This window comes from Ceratotherium simum, chromosome 3 (genome assembly GCF_057802395.1).
Source record: "Ceratotherium simum simum isolate JZ-2026a chromosome 3, ASM5780239v1, whole genome shotgun sequence".
Taxonomy (NCBI): Eukaryota; Metazoa; Chordata; class Mammalia; order Perissodactyla; family Rhinocerotidae; genus Ceratotherium; species Ceratotherium simum.
The window spans coordinates 50,984,719-51,003,482 of record NC_141902.1 but is presented as its reverse complement, the minus strand read 5'-3'; the positions used below and the strand labels follow the sequence as shown (position 1 = coordinate 51,003,482).

The 18,764-nt window shown below is 34.9% G+C and overlaps 1 protein-coding gene across 4 annotated transcripts in view; it reads left to right on the top strand.

Annotated features, from left to right (window-relative positions):
* The window catches only part of RFX7 (regulatory factor X7), a 130,375-nt gene that overhangs the window by 82,391 nt on the left and 29,220 nt on the right, over positions 1-18,764 (top strand). For all 4 annotated transcript variants that reach the window (XM_087427583.1, XM_087427578.1, XM_087427587.1 and 1 more), the window contains 2 exons: positions 5,334-5,416; positions 6,846-6,968. In XM_087427583.1, coding sequence (XP_087283709.1) covers positions 5,334-5,416; positions 6,846-6,968 — 206 coding nt within the window. Of the gene's footprint in view, positions 1-5,333; positions 5,417-6,845; positions 6,969-18,764 lie in introns of those variants that run through there.

The window sequence follows — 18,764 nt, the reverse complement described above, 5'->3', positions numbered from 1 at the left end:
CCACCGAAGCAGAGTGCGCGAATTTAACCACTGTGCCACTGGGCCAGTCCCTACATTTCCATTTTGGTTTGTCTCAAGATATTTTTGGATTTCTCTTTTGATATTTTCTTTGACCCATTGGTTCAGTAGCATGTTGTTTAATCTCCACATATTTGTGAATTTTTCAGTGTTATTGGATAATTAATTTTTAGTTTCATACCACTGTGGTTGGAAAAGATACTTGATATGAGTCAGTCCTCTTAAATTTATTAAGACTTGTTTAGTGGCCTAACATAAGATCTATCTTGGGAAATGTTCCATGTGCAGAATGTATATTCTGTTGCTTTTAGATGGAATGTTCTGTAAATATTTATTAAGTCCCTCTGGTCTAGCATGTCATTTAAGGCCACTGTTTTCTTATTGATTTTCTGTCTGGATGATCTATCCATTGATGTAAGTGGGTTATTAAAGTCTTCTACTATTATTGTGTTGTTGTCTATTTCTCCCTTTGGGTCTGTTAATATAGCTTTTTATATTTATATATATTTATTTTTATATATTTAATTTATAAATATTTATTTATATATTTATATTTATAGCTTTCTTTTGGTTTCCATGTACATGGAATATCTTTTTCCATCCCTTCACTTTCAGTCTATTTGTCTCCTTACACCTGAAGTGTGCCTCTTGTAGGCAGCACATAGACGGGTCGTGTTTTTTTATCCTTTCAGCCTCTGTGTGTCTTTTGATTGGAGAATTTAGTTCATTTACATTTAATGTTATTATTGATAGGTATGTGCTTGTTGTCATTTTTTTAAGTGTTTTCTAGCTGTTTTTGTAGTCTTCTCTTGTTCCTTTCTTTTTCTCTTGCTCTCTTCCTTTGTTTGATGACTTTCTTTAGTTGTATGCATATATTCCTTTCTCTTTGTCTTTTGTTTATTTACTATAGGTTTTTGCTTTGTGGTTACCATGAGTCTTACATATAACAACTTATATCTGTAGCAGTCTATTTTAAGTTGATAATAAGTTTGATCCTATTTTAAAGCTCAACATTTTTACTCTCCCCTCCACATTTTATAGTTTTGATGTCACATTTTACATTTTTTTCTTATGTATCCCTTAACTAATTGTTGTAATCATAGTTATTTCTAATACTTTTGTCTTTTAACCTTTATACTATCTTTATAAGTAACTAATCCCCTATGTTTACTATATATTTACTTTTCCAGTGAGATGTATTCTTTCATATGTGTTCTTATTAATAATTAGCACCCTTTTCAGCTTAAAGTCCCTTTAACATTTCTTGTAAGACAGGTTTAGTAGTGATGAGCTCCTTTAGCTTTTGCTTATCTGAAAAACCCTTTATCTCTCCTGCAGTTGTGAATAACTTTGCCAGGTAGAGTTGAAAGTTTTTTTCTTTTAGCACTTTGAATATATTTTTCCACTCCTTTCTGGCCTGCAAGGTTTGTGCTAAAAAATCTGCTGATGGTCTCATGAGGATTCCCTTGTATGTAACAAGTTGTTTTTATCTTGCTGCTTTTAAGATTCTCTCCTTGTCTTTAACTTTTGACATTTTAATTATGATGTGTCTTGGCTTGAGTCTCTTTGGATTCATGTTTTTTGGATTCTCTGGGCTTCCTGGATCTAGGTGTCTGTTTCCTTCCCCAGGTTAGGGAAGTTTCAGCCATTACTTCTTCAAATAAGATTTCTTCCCCTTTCTCTCTCTCTTCTCCTTCTGGGAGCCTTATGATTGGAATGTTAGTCCGTTTGATGTTGTCCCATAGAATTCCCTTAAGGTATTTTCACTTGTTTCCGCACTTTTTCTTTTTGCTGCTCTGATTGGTTGAGTTCCTCTGCCTTGTCTTCGAGTTCACCGATCCTTTCTTCTGCTTCACCTTGTCTGCTGTTGAACCCCTGTAGTGTATTTTTCAGTTCAGTTATTGTATTCTTCAACTGTCTGACTTCTATTTGGTATTTTCTTATGTTTTCCATCTCTTTGTTGAAGTTCTCATTGTGTTCATCCAGTCTTCTCCCCTGTTTGGTGAACATCTTTATGATCATTACTTTGAACTCTTTATCAGGTAAATTACTTATCTCCATTTCATTAAAGATTTTTTCCTGAAGTTTTATCTTATTCTTTCATTTGGAACATATTCCTTTCTTTATTTTGCTTGGCTCTCTTTGTTGGTTTCTACACAATAGATGAAACAACCACCTCTCCCAGTCTTGGAGGAGTGGCCTCGTGTAGGAGATGAACCTTTTCGTTCAGCCCTGCCCCAGTACTTGGTCATCTCTCAAACTTCTGTCCTTGTCCAATCAGCCATATATATATAAATATATATATATATATTTTTTTGGTGAAGAAAATTGGCCCTGAGCTAACTTCTGCCAATCTTCCTCTTTTTGCTTGAGGGAGGTTGTCCCTGAACTAACATCTGTGCCAGTCTTCCTCTATTTTGTATATGGGCTGTTGCCAAAGCATGGCTTGACAGGCAGTCCATAGGTCTGTGCCTGGGATCCAAACCAGCGAACCCCAGGACGCTGAAGCAGAGCACACGAACTTAGCCACTACACCACCGGGCCGGCCCCTAATATATTTTTTAATAGCTCCCAGTAGTTGAGGATGTGCTGAGACCTCTCAGTGTCCCAAAGAGGAGGATTTCAGCACCTTCATTCAGGCTTACTTCCTGGAAGCCAGACCCTCAGGAAATGTTTTTTAAAAGTATACAGGATATATACAGTCCTGAGGCACTGAAAGTGTACACCGCGCTGGCCACCAGAGCCAGGTGATCTGGAGGTGTCCCCTGCTTGGCAGTTGCAAAAGTCAGGCTCCAGACAAATGTATAAACTCTTTTCTGGGAGATGCTGGTGAGCTGGAGCAAGGCAGAGGGGTAGTCCCATGATGGCATCCACAGCCTACATTCCTTTAGAGCAACTCCATGGGCCACTAAATGTGTGCCAGATCTGAACCCTGCCCCTCAGTTTGAAGTTTCAGGACAAGCAAAGTGGCCTCCTTCACAGAAAGACTGAGGGGTGGTGTGCCTCAGTCTGCTGTCTGTGCAGTGCCCTGAGGGTGGTAGCCTGCCAAGAACTGTCCCTCAAATTGCCACAGTCCTGTGGGGCTCAGGAATGCAAGCCTCTCTGGCCACTAGAGCCAGACAATCAAGAGGCATCCCCTGGGCAACAACTGCAAAAACTGGCCACTAGACGACAAAGCTCCCCTCCAGGAGACGCTCTGGAGCATGGCAGAGGGTGAGTGCAAAGATAGCACTTGCCCTCCAAGGTCTCTGGAAAAGACTACAATCAGCCTCTAGATGTGTGTTTAATTAGAAGCCTGCCTCTCAGGCCACAGTCATGGTGATTAGCTAAAAAGGCCTCCTTCACAAAAAGACCAAGCTCCTGGATCTATTGCTTCTTGCCTTGCCCTGGGGATGGTAGCTGTTTAAGAACTCTTTCTTCATTGGTTACAATCCTGTGGGACCCATGAACATAAGCCCCACTTGCCACCAGAGTCAGATGATACAGAGGTGTCCCCTGGCAGCACTCACAAAAATCGAGGGCCAGATGGGGGTGAGCTTTCTTGGTGACACTGGTTATTACAGTCTCATGTGACCAGGAACACAAGCTCCCCTGGCCTCCAGTCCCAGGCAATCAAGAGGCATCCTCTGGGCAGCAGCCACAAAAATCAGGGCACCAAACCTGTGTAAGGACTTCCTTCCAGGAGATAATGGTGCTCGGGAGCATGGCAAAGGAAGAATGCAAAGATGGCACCCACCAGTCTCCCTCCCTGGAGAGTGTTCTGGTGGGCTTCTAGATGGGTGTGTTAAATTAGATGCCCTCCCCTCAGGCTGAAGTTTTAATATAAACAGGTGAGGCTTCTTCACTTTAAGTCTGGGCTTGATTGGCTGCCTCTGAGCTGGGCCCTGGGGCGGGTGAGTCTGAGTACACTGGCCCTTTAAGAGGTGTCTCCCAGATCTCGACCTCTTGTGGGTCTTGGGACTCCATTGGTTTTTAAAATTAGATGTTTTGGGGGATGTCTCTCAGGTGCATATCTTAAAAGTTGGGGTTCCAAACGTGGGGTTTGAACCTTTGCTCCTCAGCGAGAAGCTCTAGGGTTTTTTTTGTTTTTTTTTTTTAAAAAGCTTTTTTTTTTTTTTTTTTTTTAAGATTTTATTTATTTTATTTTTTTCCCCCCAAAGCCCCAGTAGATAGTTGCATGTCATAGCTGCACATCCTTCTAGTTGCTGTATGTGGGATTCGGCCTCAGGATGGACGGAGAAGTGGTGCCTCGATGCGCACCCAGGATCCGAACCCAGGCCACCAGCACTGCAGCGCACGCACTTAACCACCAAGCCACAGGGCCGGCCCAGCTCTAGGTTTTGAATTCCCTTCTGGTTGTAGGTCACTCACACTGGGGGTGGAGTTTATGGCGAATTTGTGTCCCAGACTCTCCGATCTGTTTTGATATGGTTTTCTCCTCGTTTACTGGATGTGTAGTCATCACTCAGCCAGACTTTAGGTTTTTTTAAGAGAAAATTGTTCCATATATAGCTGTAGACTCAGTGTGGGTCTGTGGGAGGAGGAGAGTTCAGGATCTTCCTGTGTTGTCGTTGGTATCCTAAACTGGAACCTCCAACCAGCAGAAATTATTTTAAAGGGTGCATTTATAGACAAAATGACATAGTTGCAGAAAAATAGCAATAGAGCATGTTAGAAGTAGGTTCTCCAAATAGCAGCCACTGTTGCAAGTTAAAGAATAATTACATCTGTATGGTGCAGAAAGAGATGTTGGTTGGTTGTACTTCAGTTTTTTAAACCTCAGTTCCATCCACAGGTGATAGCATCATCAGTCTCATGTTCTGGGTTTTTGAGCATTAGAAAAGGATCTTAGAAATCACCTCATCCATTTTACAGTTGTAAGGAAAATTTGCCAGAGCACCAAAGCCTCATAGCCAGTTAAGTGGTTAGGCTAAGACTAAGTAATAAATATTCTCTTGACTCCCGGTCTAGTACTTTTCCTGTAATACTGTACATCCCCTCTTCTTTAAATGTCATTAAAAATGAGAAACTTTTGTCTAAGCATTGATCTATGATTTTATTTATACCTAGAATATAAGAATTAATAGGAAAGTACTATTTTTGCTTGTTAAGTTTTTATATATAACAAATTTATCAAACAATTTCACTGTATTATTTCAGTAATGAGAAAAAAGCCTAGATTTTGTTTTCTTTGGCAGGTGATTCATTCCATGTGGTTTAAATTTAGGCAGTCAATATTTTTTAGGGTGTAAATTTTGTTGAGGGAGAAACTAGTGTTTTTAAGATGATCTTTCTTTTTATTCCTTTGTAACCAGCAAGAAGTTGAGAAGTTTACAGACCTAGAGAAACTCTACCTCTACCTTCAGCTGCCTTCTGGTCTCAGCAATGGAGAGAAAAGGTATATGTCTTCTTGGTTTTGCCTTAATTACGGTGTTTATAGGACACCCTGAGGATGTATGTGTGGTGTGTGTGTTGTGGTGGTTAGTTGTTTTATACTTTTCCTAAAATCAGCAGAAAACAGAATGGCAAAACAGTAGATCTTTTTAGTCTTCGATCATATTTGGTTAAGTGTTCATCTACAGTTTGGCTAGTTCATTTTGTGCACCTGGGTAAATGCTATGAAATGTGATTTGGGTTATGTTTTATAAACAAATCAATATGTTTATGCTGTGAGGGGGATTGTGAAAATGACAGAAAACCCAAAAATAAACAGATGAGTATTGTGAGCGATAAAGTACAAAAGAGTTTTTCTAGGTACTGTCAGGTGAACAGATCACAGAATATTAAAAAGAAAAAAAAGTGAAATTGCCTGTATGGAACATGAATTTATGATAAATGTAACATGTTTTAGGTGCTCGGGTATTACTATATTTTTATTATTAATAATATAGAGGGAAGTTCTTAGTTTATATATTCTATTCTTAAAGATGTTTCTTCACCCTTTTAGGTATTTCTCAGAATTCATTTCATTCATATAAGTTATACTTCACATTCCATTGCTTTAAAATTGTGTATAAAAAGAAATGGAATGAAAATTGTGTTGCTTTTACCTTTTCTCTCTCAGACCAAATTTTGTAACTATTTTAATCATTTTCTGTCCTAGAAACTTGCTCGGTATCTTCTTTGGAATTAAATAAGTTGTTATTATAGTTAGCTGAGATGAATGTCAGAATCAATAGAGGATTTCCCTCATGCTATCTAGGGTGTCCATTTCATGGAATTAGTTTATAAATGACACTACTATATAATAAAAACTTATGATCTTTTTGGCCTGGGGAGAGGACTCAGTTACAGGAAGGACTGTAGGGGGAGATGTGTCCTCTCAAGATCTTTCTAGTGTGAATTCCATTCTGGAGCATAGATTGCTTTGGTAAGGTTTCAGGGTAGTTACTTGAGGGTGCTAAGGAAATAGAAAATAAACAAATTTTTTGATAACTTTTATTTTAAATGTTTGATGATTTGCTAAGTTCAGGCAAATAAACAAGCAAGTGAGTGAGCAAATATCCACTTAGAGGTAATTTCTGCTAAAACAAATACCTTATGTTTTCAGTGCTCCATCGCCTGTGCCACTTTAGTGACCATGGGGAGGGATAGAACGGGGGAGGGATATAACTTCAGTCGGACACTAGCTGTAGAAAATGGCTCACAACCACAGTTAGACAATTTGTATGGAGATAACTGGGCATCTGCTATATGTACTAAGTTTAGTTTAGTCATTTATAGTGTGTTCACATACAGTTCTTTAGTGGAACATTTAGGCCTGGCTCAAAAATTATCAATGAATTGCTGTCTAGTTCTGCTAAAACATGTTTTTATTTTATGATTAGTGATCAGAATGCCATGTCATCTAGTCGGGCACAGCAAATGCATGCCTTTTCCTGGATTCGAAATACCCTAGAGGAACATCCTGAGACTTCACTGCCCAAACAGGAAGTCTATGATGAGTACAAGTAAGTATTATGTGTATACATCAAGCATGCTGATGTATTAAACAGGTTAAGTACTATACTTGGCTATACTTGTTTTATCATTGGTGAGCATCACACTGGTCTATGGAAGTTTAACTTGGAAATGTCTAAGATTCCTTCCATCTCTAAACTTCTCTGGTAGCATATGTAGTAAAGGACAGGATTACTGAATAAAAGAATTTCTCTAAGGATCTCCTGGATGACAGGAGGGATCTCTGAGGGTGGAGAGACAGTGGCATAGGATTGCTAAATAAAAGGATTTCGGTGGAGTTCTTAAAGATGATAGGAAGGGTGTGTCTGGGGTTAGGACAGTGAAAGGCAATAAATAAGTCAATGCATAAGGAAAAACTAAAACATGTTTTTTATTTATACTTCTTAAAGGCCTTTTTCATGAATCCAAAACTTTTCTAATCCTTCTCCGTACCAACCAAAGAAAAAGATAAGTTTCTGGAATGTTGTGAATTACTCATGAGGGAGTTCACTGGCTTGCACATATTAGACACTGAAATAATTTTGATTATACAGATAATTTATTTAAACACAGGAAGTGAAAGTGTAGAGGCTAATGAACCTTTCTGGATAGAGAAAATTTAATAGGTGCTAAATCTAGTCTTGCTTAACATTTTTTAATTGATATGGAAGAGGGATTTTATTCTGGCAGAGTAAATAAAACCAAAATTTTCTGGGTATTGAAATGTCAGTCCAACAAACATTAATATGTGGTACTTATACAATTTGGAAGAAAAGTATCAAATAAGTGCTGTTGTTAACCAGAATAAGATGATACAAACGAACTACACTTACTGAGAAGATTATTGGTATCTAGAAAGAAAACTTTCTACCCTCATTCAAAATTCTGATTTCCTCATCTTAAGGAAACATAATGGATCTGAAGAAAGTCTAGAGAAAAATGATCAAGGGAACAAAGTTGAACTGAAGAGCTTTAGGTTTTGTCTCTTTAGGAAAATTGAAGCCTAAGAGTACATGGGAGCCACGTCTATAAAGTTCATTCTCTCAGTCTACAACAGTCTGTTGAATACCTGCTATAGGCCAGACCCTGTAAATAAATTCTGAGGATTCAGTGAATAAAACACAGCTCCTGCCCCTGTCAAGAATATATATATTTACAGTAAGCATGAATTCTTCACTAAATTCAAGTTAATTAAAATAGAGATAACCCTATTGAAACGGCGAAGAAGCAAATTTGAATTCATTCAGAGGTTATTAATAGCAGGCAGATATGTGATATATTGAAGAAACCCTGGATTGAGGATCAAGAGAATAGATTCTGTCAACTTGTGTGATCTGAAGAAGTGTTTTAACCACTCTTTTTATCAGTTGTGTCATCTATAAAATGAGGCAATTAAAGTGGTGTGAGGTTGCTTTTAGCCCTAAAATTCTAAAAGTTGTCTGAAGTAGGAAATGTTGAGGAACTAGTTATCCAAAGATGTCTCGCTAGTTTCCCAAAAGGCAAATAGGACAAATTAATGTATGATATTTCCATAATAAATTAATAAGGTAACTCAGGATATTCATATATTTTTGAAGTGGTGTCCTTCCACTGCACAACTCTTTGTAGCACCATTAGAGACCACACCCTCTGTTTGCGGAAGTGTGACTCTGGCCCATTAAAGCAGTCCTTATGTTTTTAAAAGTTTTTTGCCTTGGGCAAGACAAGGTTATATTTTTCTATAATATTTTTCTGAATTTTTTATTAAATCATTTTCTAAGGTTCGCATAGTCCTTATAATTTTTTTCACTAAGAAAAGTTAAAGGTTTTTCCTGAACAAAAGAGAACCAAAATATAACATTGTTTTGGGACTAGGAGTGAGTGGGAGCTCCAGATTTGAACAATTAATTTGCGGTTCATCGGAGAGCAACAAACACAAAAGGAAGTGACTTAGACTAGAATTTAAAAAGGAAGTAGTAGGTAAGGGAAATGTTTGATAACATGGCTAGGAAAGAAATATCAGTTCTGTTCATGGAATTTGAAAGAATTATGCTAATAATTATGTCTGTTTATAATCAGTATAGTACTACAGTATAAGTATACCTAAGTCTGGGTATTTTGCTTCAAAAAACATTTCACTAAGAATATACTTTATTTACTATTGTATTCCCCACAGTGTTTCCACAAGTAAGCACTAATTTAATATTGAGAGATTAGAATGGATCATGATCCGTGGCATTGATAATAAAATTTCCGTGTTGTAAAAGACTTTTGTAGTCTTCTAGTACAGTTCCGTCCCCATTTTATAGAGGAAAACATTGAAACCCAGAGAAGTTAGGTGACTCTTCCAGTGTTACAAAACTAGTTAGGGGTGTATATAAGGCTAGAACTCAGGTGCCATGAGTGGTTCATAACAGGTGAGAAGGCAAACTTGTTAAATTTGAGTGATGTCAAACTGATTGGGTGGAAAAGGTTGGACAAGTAGTTAGAAATAAAGTTGGCTAGGACTTCCACTTAGTGTGAATAAATAAGCTGCTCAAAGTATAAATTAGTTTATATACGATTAGTATACATGCATACAAATAATATGAGTGTGGTAAGAGACACAGCACGGTGACATGTATTAGCAGTACAACATGCTAAGAAGAAAGTATCTTTGTGTTTCTACAGAATTATACATGTGGGAGCCCTAAGCTATTCTCTCATTTGATTGTACATTGCCTAAAACCTTAATTTGCCATGTGGGTTTAAATAACTTGAGAGATAAGAAAAATGTTAAAAAACTACAGACAAGTAGATCAAAGTATTAGGAAATAGCTAGTTAATAGTTTTTAAATTATGTCGTCTAAAGAAAGCAAAACATGAGAGATCACAGGAGAGATTTCAGTTAGACACAAAATAATGCTTCCTGTCAGTAAAGATTTTTAAAGAATTTTTTGATTTTTATAAAGGCCTTTTAGACTAGTCATCTTCCTATTTGGAGTGCCTTAAAGAGGTTTCCTGAATAAAAACTTAATATAGAATGACCAATCTTAAATTGATTCTGTTCTAAATATTCACTGAAAAAAATGTTAGTAATATGAAATAAACCTTTATTTTAAGCTGTTCTATTGCATATCTACCCTTTTATAATTCATTGCAGTGATGTTTAGGTGTATTTGTGTGAAACTCAATCCCTTTAATAGTCATTAAAATCAAAATCCCTTTGAGAGAGAAAATGAAAATGTAATCTAAGACAATATGGCTTCTTTTAACTGTATTTTCATGCTAAATTAAGATTAATAGAACCAGAAAGGTTTAAGAGGCTTTCAGCATGCAAAGATAGTTTAATTTACAAATGATTGTGAACTTTTACATTTGTTGAAACTTTTGAATTCTGATAATCACGTGTTTATGAAAATGATCATTAATGTGTTTTTTTATATTTTTCTAATTATTAAAGTAATATGTACTCGTCATGAGTATATGACGAATTGACAGATGGAAATGTATAAAAAAGAAAAACAGCACCAGTAATCTTGCTACCTAAAAATAACCACTTTAGTTTATTTCTTTTTATTTCCTCTATTGCCTTTTTTTCCCGTGTATATTCTTGTTATTGTTTATCAAATTTGGCCCCACTGTTTACACAGTTCTTGAATGGGGGAACAGTTGCAAATAACACTGCAGTGAACGTTCTTGGCTGTATAATTTAGTGTAGATTATCAGAATTGGGATTGCTGGTTTATGAACTTTTATATATAATGGATATTAACTCTATTAAAATGTAAAATTTTTTTCAGGATTGCTATTATTTAATTTTAGTTAATTTTTTTATAAGTAGTCTGATCTATCCACTTTCTTTGCAGCTTGTAACATTTCTATTATGCTTAGAAAGAACTTTCCCATGCCACTAGCAGCTAAATACTCACGTGTATTTTTTCTAGATATTTCTTGGTTTTTTTTTCACATATAACCCTTTAGTCCATCCAGTATTTCTTTGGTAAATGCCTTAATATAAGGCACTGATTTTAATTTTTTCTGAATGGTTAACTAATTATTCCTGCCTTCTTTATTCAATAGTTTTTTTCTCTTAACACTAATCTATAATGTAACTTTTGTCTTACTAAAGCCTTTTGGACTCAATTTTCTTCCTTTGTATTTTCTGTTCTTATTCTAGTACCATACCATTTTTAAGTATTTAAGCTGTCAAATGTTTTAAAAGCTAGTAGGACCAGTCTTCCCTTGTTATTCCTCTTTTTCAAAATTTCCCTTGGTTTTATTTTCAGACCAATTAATTTTTTTCATATGAATTTTGGAATCACTTTTCTAACTTTAAAAAAGGAAACCTCAAAGGAATTTTGATTCAGAATGCATTAAATGTGACAATTTATTTTATTTATAAATTTATTGCACATTTTATATTTACTGAATTTTGTTTAATCCAATTTTCCAGTTGTTACTTTTGACTCTTCTGGGTAAAGTTTATCCTGTATATCTTCCTCATTCTCTTTATTTTATTACATTTAATAGATTTTCCTTCAGATTTTAAATAATAGCAATGATAAGTATCATTTCTTCTTATAGTTTTTTGATGTTAAGGGTGTATTGTTTATAGTTGACCAAGACTGTATTTGATGTTTTATGAGAAATGGATATTGAAATTCATCACATGCTTTTTGGGCATCTATTGAGATTATTATGCAGTGCTTCTTCTTTGAGCTATTGATGTGAAAATAAAGATATTATCTAATATAAACCCTTCTTTTATTCCTAGAATGAATGTCCTCTTCATGTCAAGATGTGTAATTCTGTTGATTTCTATTTTCAAGTATATTATTTAGGATCTTTACATCTATATTCATAAGTGAATTTGGTCTGTAATTTTCTTTTTTTGTGCTATTTTTGTCAGGTTTTGATATCAGGGTTAGGCCAGCTTCGTAAATGAATTGGAACTCTTTCCCTAATTTTCTGTGCTCTGGAACAGTTTATATAGCATGGGACTTATTTGTTCTTGAAAGTTTTAAAGAACTCAACTATAAAACCATCTAGGCCTGGAGCCTTTGTTGGAGGTAATTCTTTGACAATTTTTTGTAATTTTTTTCTGGTTAGGTTTTTATTTCATTAGTCACTTTTGGTAATTTGTTTTTCCTGGAATTCATTCAGTTTTTCAAATGTATGAGCATAGCATTACATAGACTATTCTCTCATAAATTGAATGTCTTCTCTATTTGTTATAGCCTTTTTCATATTTCTAGTTTTATACATTTGAATAGTCCTCTTTTTTTCAAATTATACTTAGCCGTAGTTTATTTTTATTGGTTTTCTTTTAAAAAAAACTGAGACTGATTTTTTTTTTATCTGTTTTCTCATTTATTAGGTACCTTTATTTTTGTTCTCTTGATTTCCTTGGGGTTTTTTTCTCTTTAAATGGAATGCCTCCTTTGTTTTCATTCTTTTCATATTTAAGATATGAATATTTATGTCTGTGAATTTGCCTTATTATAGTTGTGGCTATGTCCCTTAGGTATGGATATAATTTGTTGCAATTACCATTATTTTCTAATAGTATGGAATTATAGCTTTGATTTCTTCTTTGACCCAAAATAGTTAGAAGTGTTTTGTGTTTTTAATTTTCAAGTGCTGGAGGGAGGTTTTTTTTTTCATTTTGTTTTGTTTTGCACTTTATTAATTTCTAGTTTTATTGTATTGTGGTCAAAGAATGTGGCTCATTCAATCTCTGATTTTTTATATTTGTTGAGGTTTACTTTCAGCCTAACAAATGGTCAGTTTTTATAAATATTTATGGATATTCTGTTTATATCGCACTGTATATTCACTGTATGTTGCTATGCACTAAATCCACTTTCTTATATTTTTTAAATCCTTCAAATTCTGCAAAAAATCCTTACTTTCTTTTTGTTTGTTTAATCAGTTAAAGATGGGTGGTGGTAATCTCTTACAAAAGTGATGTTTCTCACAATTCCTCGTAGTATTTTTAATGGGTTTTGTTTTACATGTCTTGGGGACGTTTGACACGAAAACGGTTCATGATTATATAGCTTTATTATAGTTTTTCCTATTGTCAATAAAAAGTGATCCTGTGTCATATTTAATGTATTTTGTCTTAAATTCCTCTTTGATATCAATATTTGCAACACATTCTAGATATCTGTCTAATATATGTATACACATACACACACACACACACACACACACACACATACACATATTTGTCCACCCTTTTATTTTTACCATTTATGTCATTTTGTTTTGAGTGGTTTACATATTTTTAATCTAAAATTGTCCCTGGTCTTAAAATCTAGCCAATAGAGAAGCTGGTGAAATAAACCAATCCAGAAATTCTTCTGTATGCAAACACTTAGCAACAGAGGCAGTAGCAACCACAGCTCCTGCTGCTTTTTCCTCCTGCATGATGGAGAAACACAAGCATTAATCTTGAATGAATTTCTTGCTAAATAATATATAGTCTGTTTTAGCATTCCTGAAAATCTGTTTCCTTTCATTCTACGTAGAGTCACAAATATTCAGATTTGTAAACTTGACAACCTTTGACTGCTGTGTTTCCTGGTACACGAATGTTCTCTCCAAATCCTTTTTTTCCCTTCTTAAAGCTGTTTACTATTTTAAAGAATATGATTGTTTTAATTTTTTAGTTGGTATATAATCATTAAATTTGTACGTGTGATACTTTCGTGCTTACCACCTAAGCTTGGAATTTTGGTTGTATTAATCAGTGTAAATTAAACTCTTAGGACAACCTTGAGGGTAGAAGTAGAGTCTAGTAACATATTTGTGCTAAGAGCTTTAAAATAGTCAACATTTCATGACTTAAATAACATATAAATGTTTTACACCTATCTAAAATCTAGGTCAGGCCTAAGCATATGTGCATAATTTATAAGTTCCTTTAAAGTATAATATATTGTTTAATGTTATATAGCATCTGTATGAAATAAATGGAAGCAGATATTATCCCTGCTTTATGGATGAGGTCCTTATGACTCAGAGAAGGGAATTGCCCTCAACAAATCTGAACCCAGGTTTTCTGACTTCAAGGCTGGGCTCTTTTTGAATTAATCTCTATTACCACTAGAAACTCGTTCCAAATGCTATTCTTTTTAAAGTTAAAATTTTAATTTTTTTGTCTGTGTGAGAGGAAGATTAGCCCTGAGCAAACAGCTGTTGCCAGTCCTCCTCTTTTTGCTGAGGAAGATTGGCTCTGGGCTAACATCTTTGCCCATCTTCCTCTACTTTATATGGGATGCCTGCTACAGCATGGCTTGATAAGTGGTTTGTAGATCCGCGCCCAGGATCCAAACCTGCGAACCCCAGGCTGCCGAAGCAGAACGAGCAAACTTAACCGCTACGCCACCATGCCAGCCCATAAATTAAAATTTTTGAAGTAGCATTTGCCAGGCCTTGTTCATATTTTAAATATTTTTAACTGATTGGAAATAGTAAACTAAAGCATAAAAGTGATCAATTTCAGCATTACAGACTTTTTGTTCATATTTGACAGGTAAGTGTAGATATTAAATATGCTGTAAGATATAAATTGGTTTAAGATTTTTATTTAAGTTTATATTAATAGTTGTAATGTCTGAGTTGTTACCCTAAATACATTATCTAGCATGTTTGTTATTACTTTTCAAGTGAGATTTTTTTTCACACTTCTTTGATGTGGCCTGTCTTGTAGAAGTTCTTACCCCAGTTTTCTCTTTTCCTTGTGTTTCCAAAGACTTGACTCTGAAGGACATAGTTGATAATCTATCTTTCCCTCACCTTCTATATGTTTCTGATGACTTGTACTTTCACAGATTCCTCATTTACTCTCATCTTTCCCTCCTCAGCTCTTTAAAAAACAGTAGAAAGAGCAGTAGAGTAGTGGCAGAATAGAGCTAGAATAGTGAATATTACATCAGGAAAGGAACTAATTCTCTAATTTGACACATTTGTAGAGAGGGTTGACTGACTTGTTCAAAATCATGCTAACTGTACTAAACACGTGTGATAGTCATAATTGGAACTACAAACCAAGTCTCATAATTTAAAATCCAAGTCCTTTCCAGTACCCCACACATGTAAACTTCATGTCCATGAGCCCAGTTATTCCATATCATGACTCTTTCAGTTATCAGTTCATCACTGCTCTTAGTACCTTGACTTTTTTATCTGCCCCTGACATGGTATGTGGCACTTGATAGGCACTGCGTACTTTTCTTCTAACTAAGGCAATTAAGACTTTAACATTACCACTCCTAAGGACAAAGGTGAGGGCAGAATTAGTAGTTGCTTTATTGCAATCAACAAATTAAAATATATTATTTTAAAATAAATTAATTTGAATGCATTAATTTATCAGGCATTATATATACTCATTCCCTACTCTCAAGAAGGAGAAACAGATCCGTAAATAAATGGGACGCAAAGAGAGAATTAGCAGCTCAATTTGGTGGAGTGAGGGCAGGCATCACAGAAGAGGCGATGTGTGTAAAACTGTAAAACCTGAGAGGTTTACCAAGCAAACTAGGGATTCAGAAGGGCATTCTAGGTAGAAGGTGCAATACTAAATGCATGGGAGCTTATAATCAGAGTTCAGGAGATGTCAGAGACCAGGCCAGACCAGAGACCGTGTGTAGGTCATGGAGAGTCACTGAAAACTTAAGCAATAGAACAATATCTCAGAAAGTGAGAAGTGATAATGTTAAGGAGAGAATTAGTACTTAAGGGTTAGGCAGAGGAACAAGAGCACTCCAAAAATGAGGAGGAGTTTAAAAGAGAAACAAGAAAGCATGATATGTTATAATCTGAGAAAAGAGATTATTTTGAGAGGGGAGTTCACTCCAGTCTCCTGTGCCTCAGATAGCTCAAGTAAAAGGAAAATAAAAACGTCCATGTTATTTGTCAGTTAATAGGCCACTGGGATCTATTGCCAGAGCAGTTTCCATATTGTATTGGGGAATGAAGCCTGATTGCAATACCCTGAAAGGTAAATAGGTGGTAAGTAAAGATCTTGAGTAGAGTTTTTAAAGGGATAGAGAAAGAAAAAGTCATTAGAAGTAGAGGGATGAGGTAGTGAGAACAGATTTTTTTTTTAGCCTCATCCAATAGGGATCAAGTCTATTTGCATATAACAGAATATCCAATGAGCAGTAGTTTAAACAAGAAAAATTCAGTTTTCCTTTCAGCAGCTCTGTGATATCAGCAGGGACCCAGGCTCCTTCTAAATACCCATTTCACCACCCATAATCCTTAGCCTGGTTTAACTTGTTGCCTTCTGAAATGAGCTACTGTGGCTGATGGGAGAAGTGACTTGGAATTCAGGTGCATTAAGGGAGGGAGAAGAAGGTTGAAAATCACTGATTTATGTTACTTATTTAAAATTAATCATCCTGTTGTCTTCCACTGTTTTTCTAAGTTGTCATTTAAAGATAATATTTATTTCGCCTTCCCAGGTAGATAAGATGCTTTTTTTAAAACCTTGCACTAAGACTTGCATATAATAAAACTACAATATTTCTATTATTTTTTTTATTTATTGTAAAATACACACATAAAATTTACCATCTTAACCATTTTTAAGTGTATGGTTCAGTAGGATTAAGTACATTCACATTGTTGTGCTGTCATACCACCATGTATCCACAGAACTGTGTTCTTCTTGCACAACTGAAACTTGGTACCCATTAAACAATAACTTCTTGTACCCTCCTCTTCCATCCGCTAGCAACCACCATTCTACTTTTCTGTCTCTATGAATTTTGACTGCTCTAGGTACCCCGTATAAGCGGAATCATACAATGTGTGTCCTTTTGTGACTAGCTTATTTCACTCAGCATGATGTCCTCAGTGTTCATCCACATTGTAGCATGTGTCAGAATATTCCATTGTGTGTATATAACACATTTTGTTTATCAGTTCTTCCACTGACGGATACTTAGGTTGCTTCTACCTTTTGCCTGTTGTGAATAATGCTGTTATAAACATGGGTGTACACATATCTCTTCAAGACCTTGCTTTCAATTATTTTGAGTATATGCCCAGAAGTGGAATTGCTGAATCATATGGTAATTCTATTTTTAATTTTTTGAGGAACCACCATACTGTTTTTCATAACAGAAACACTATTTTACGTCCTCAGCAGCAGTGCACAAGGTTCTCCATATCCTCATTATCACTTGTTATTTTCTGGTTTTTTTGATAGTTGCCATTTTAATGGGTGTGAAGTGGTATCTCATTGTGGTTTTGATTTGCATTTCCTGAATGGTTAGTAGTGTTGAGCATGTCATCATATGTTTATTAGCCATTTGTATATCTTCTTTGAAGAAACATATTCAGGTTCTTTTGCCCATTTATTCCTTGGGTGGTTTTTATATTGTTGAGTTGTAGGAGTTGTTTATATATCCTGGATATTAACCCCTTATCAGATATTCAAATTAATTTGTTTTTAATTCTATAAATACTATAGAAATGTATGTTCCTTATAACAAATTAAAACTTTATAAAAGTATGGCATCAAATTAAAATCATTCTTGACTCTCCCCTTCATCCCACTACCCTCCCGAGACTTAAATATTCCTAACAGCTTTATGTTTCTATACTTTTTTCTATGCATATGACTTATGTCATTCATAAATTTCATTTTATTATAATTCAAATGAAACTATACTGTACATATTGTTCTGACTTATATCACTAAGCAGTATGAACTAGGCAGTTTTTTTGGTCCATATATGTAGAGTTATTGCATTCTTTTTTTACTACTCACAGTATTTCTTAATAAATCTTCTGTACTGTGGGTGTTTTTTTTAAGCCCTCTACTCACATTTAGGTAGTTCCTTATTTTTCTACTATTAAAATAATACTGTACTCAACAACCTTAAATTATATATCTTCGTGCTCGTATGAAGGTAACACTGAAGTATAAAGTACTTAGAAGTAGAATTGTTCCATCAAAAACTACAGTTTTATCAATTTTAATTTAATTTTTGAATGACTACATTCATGTGATTGTAAATTAAAAAGTATAAAAGATACACAGGGAAGAAATTTCACCTCACCTTTACTTTTCAGCCACCCATATTCCGTCCCCATAGGTAACCACTCCTATTAGGTTGTTTCATATCATTCCAGCAATATTTTTTAATAGTTTACAAGTAAGCACTATTAGATATTTTTGTTCCCCCTTTCTTTATACAAATGGTAGCACACTGTCTACATGGATTTGTACTTTGTATTTGTTCACCCAACAGCATATCCTGAGATCTTTCCGTAACAACATAAATTATTACTTTAATATATAATTATTATAACTAAATAATTATAATTAATCATAATTATTATTAATTATGAATGGCTGCATCTCATTTTATCATGAATCATAATGTATTTAGACATCTAAGTTGTTTCTAGTCTTTTGGTAATGCTAACAATGCTGCTATGAATAAACTTGCATGTATTATCAGTAAGATAAATTCAATAGTACGTGAAATTACTAAGGATTTGTGCATTTGTAATTTGGGTAGAAGTTTCCCAACACATAGAGATGTGAATTTTTTTGCCTTTATTTCATTTCCTGCATTATCTCTGCTGCTTCTGAGTTTTTATTGTTGTCGTTAGTTTATTTTTTTTTTTTTATCTTCCTTCGTGTTGGAGATTTTCTTCAACATGTCTGGTGATCTTTTTGTTATCTGTTCATATTTTTAAATGGCCAACAAAAAAAAAAAACCTTAGGAAGTTCCATGTATAGCCAGAGCTTGTTTGCTGTTGGACTTCACTCTTAGGCGATCAAGCTTTATATTCAGAGATTTCGAATGTCTGTATGT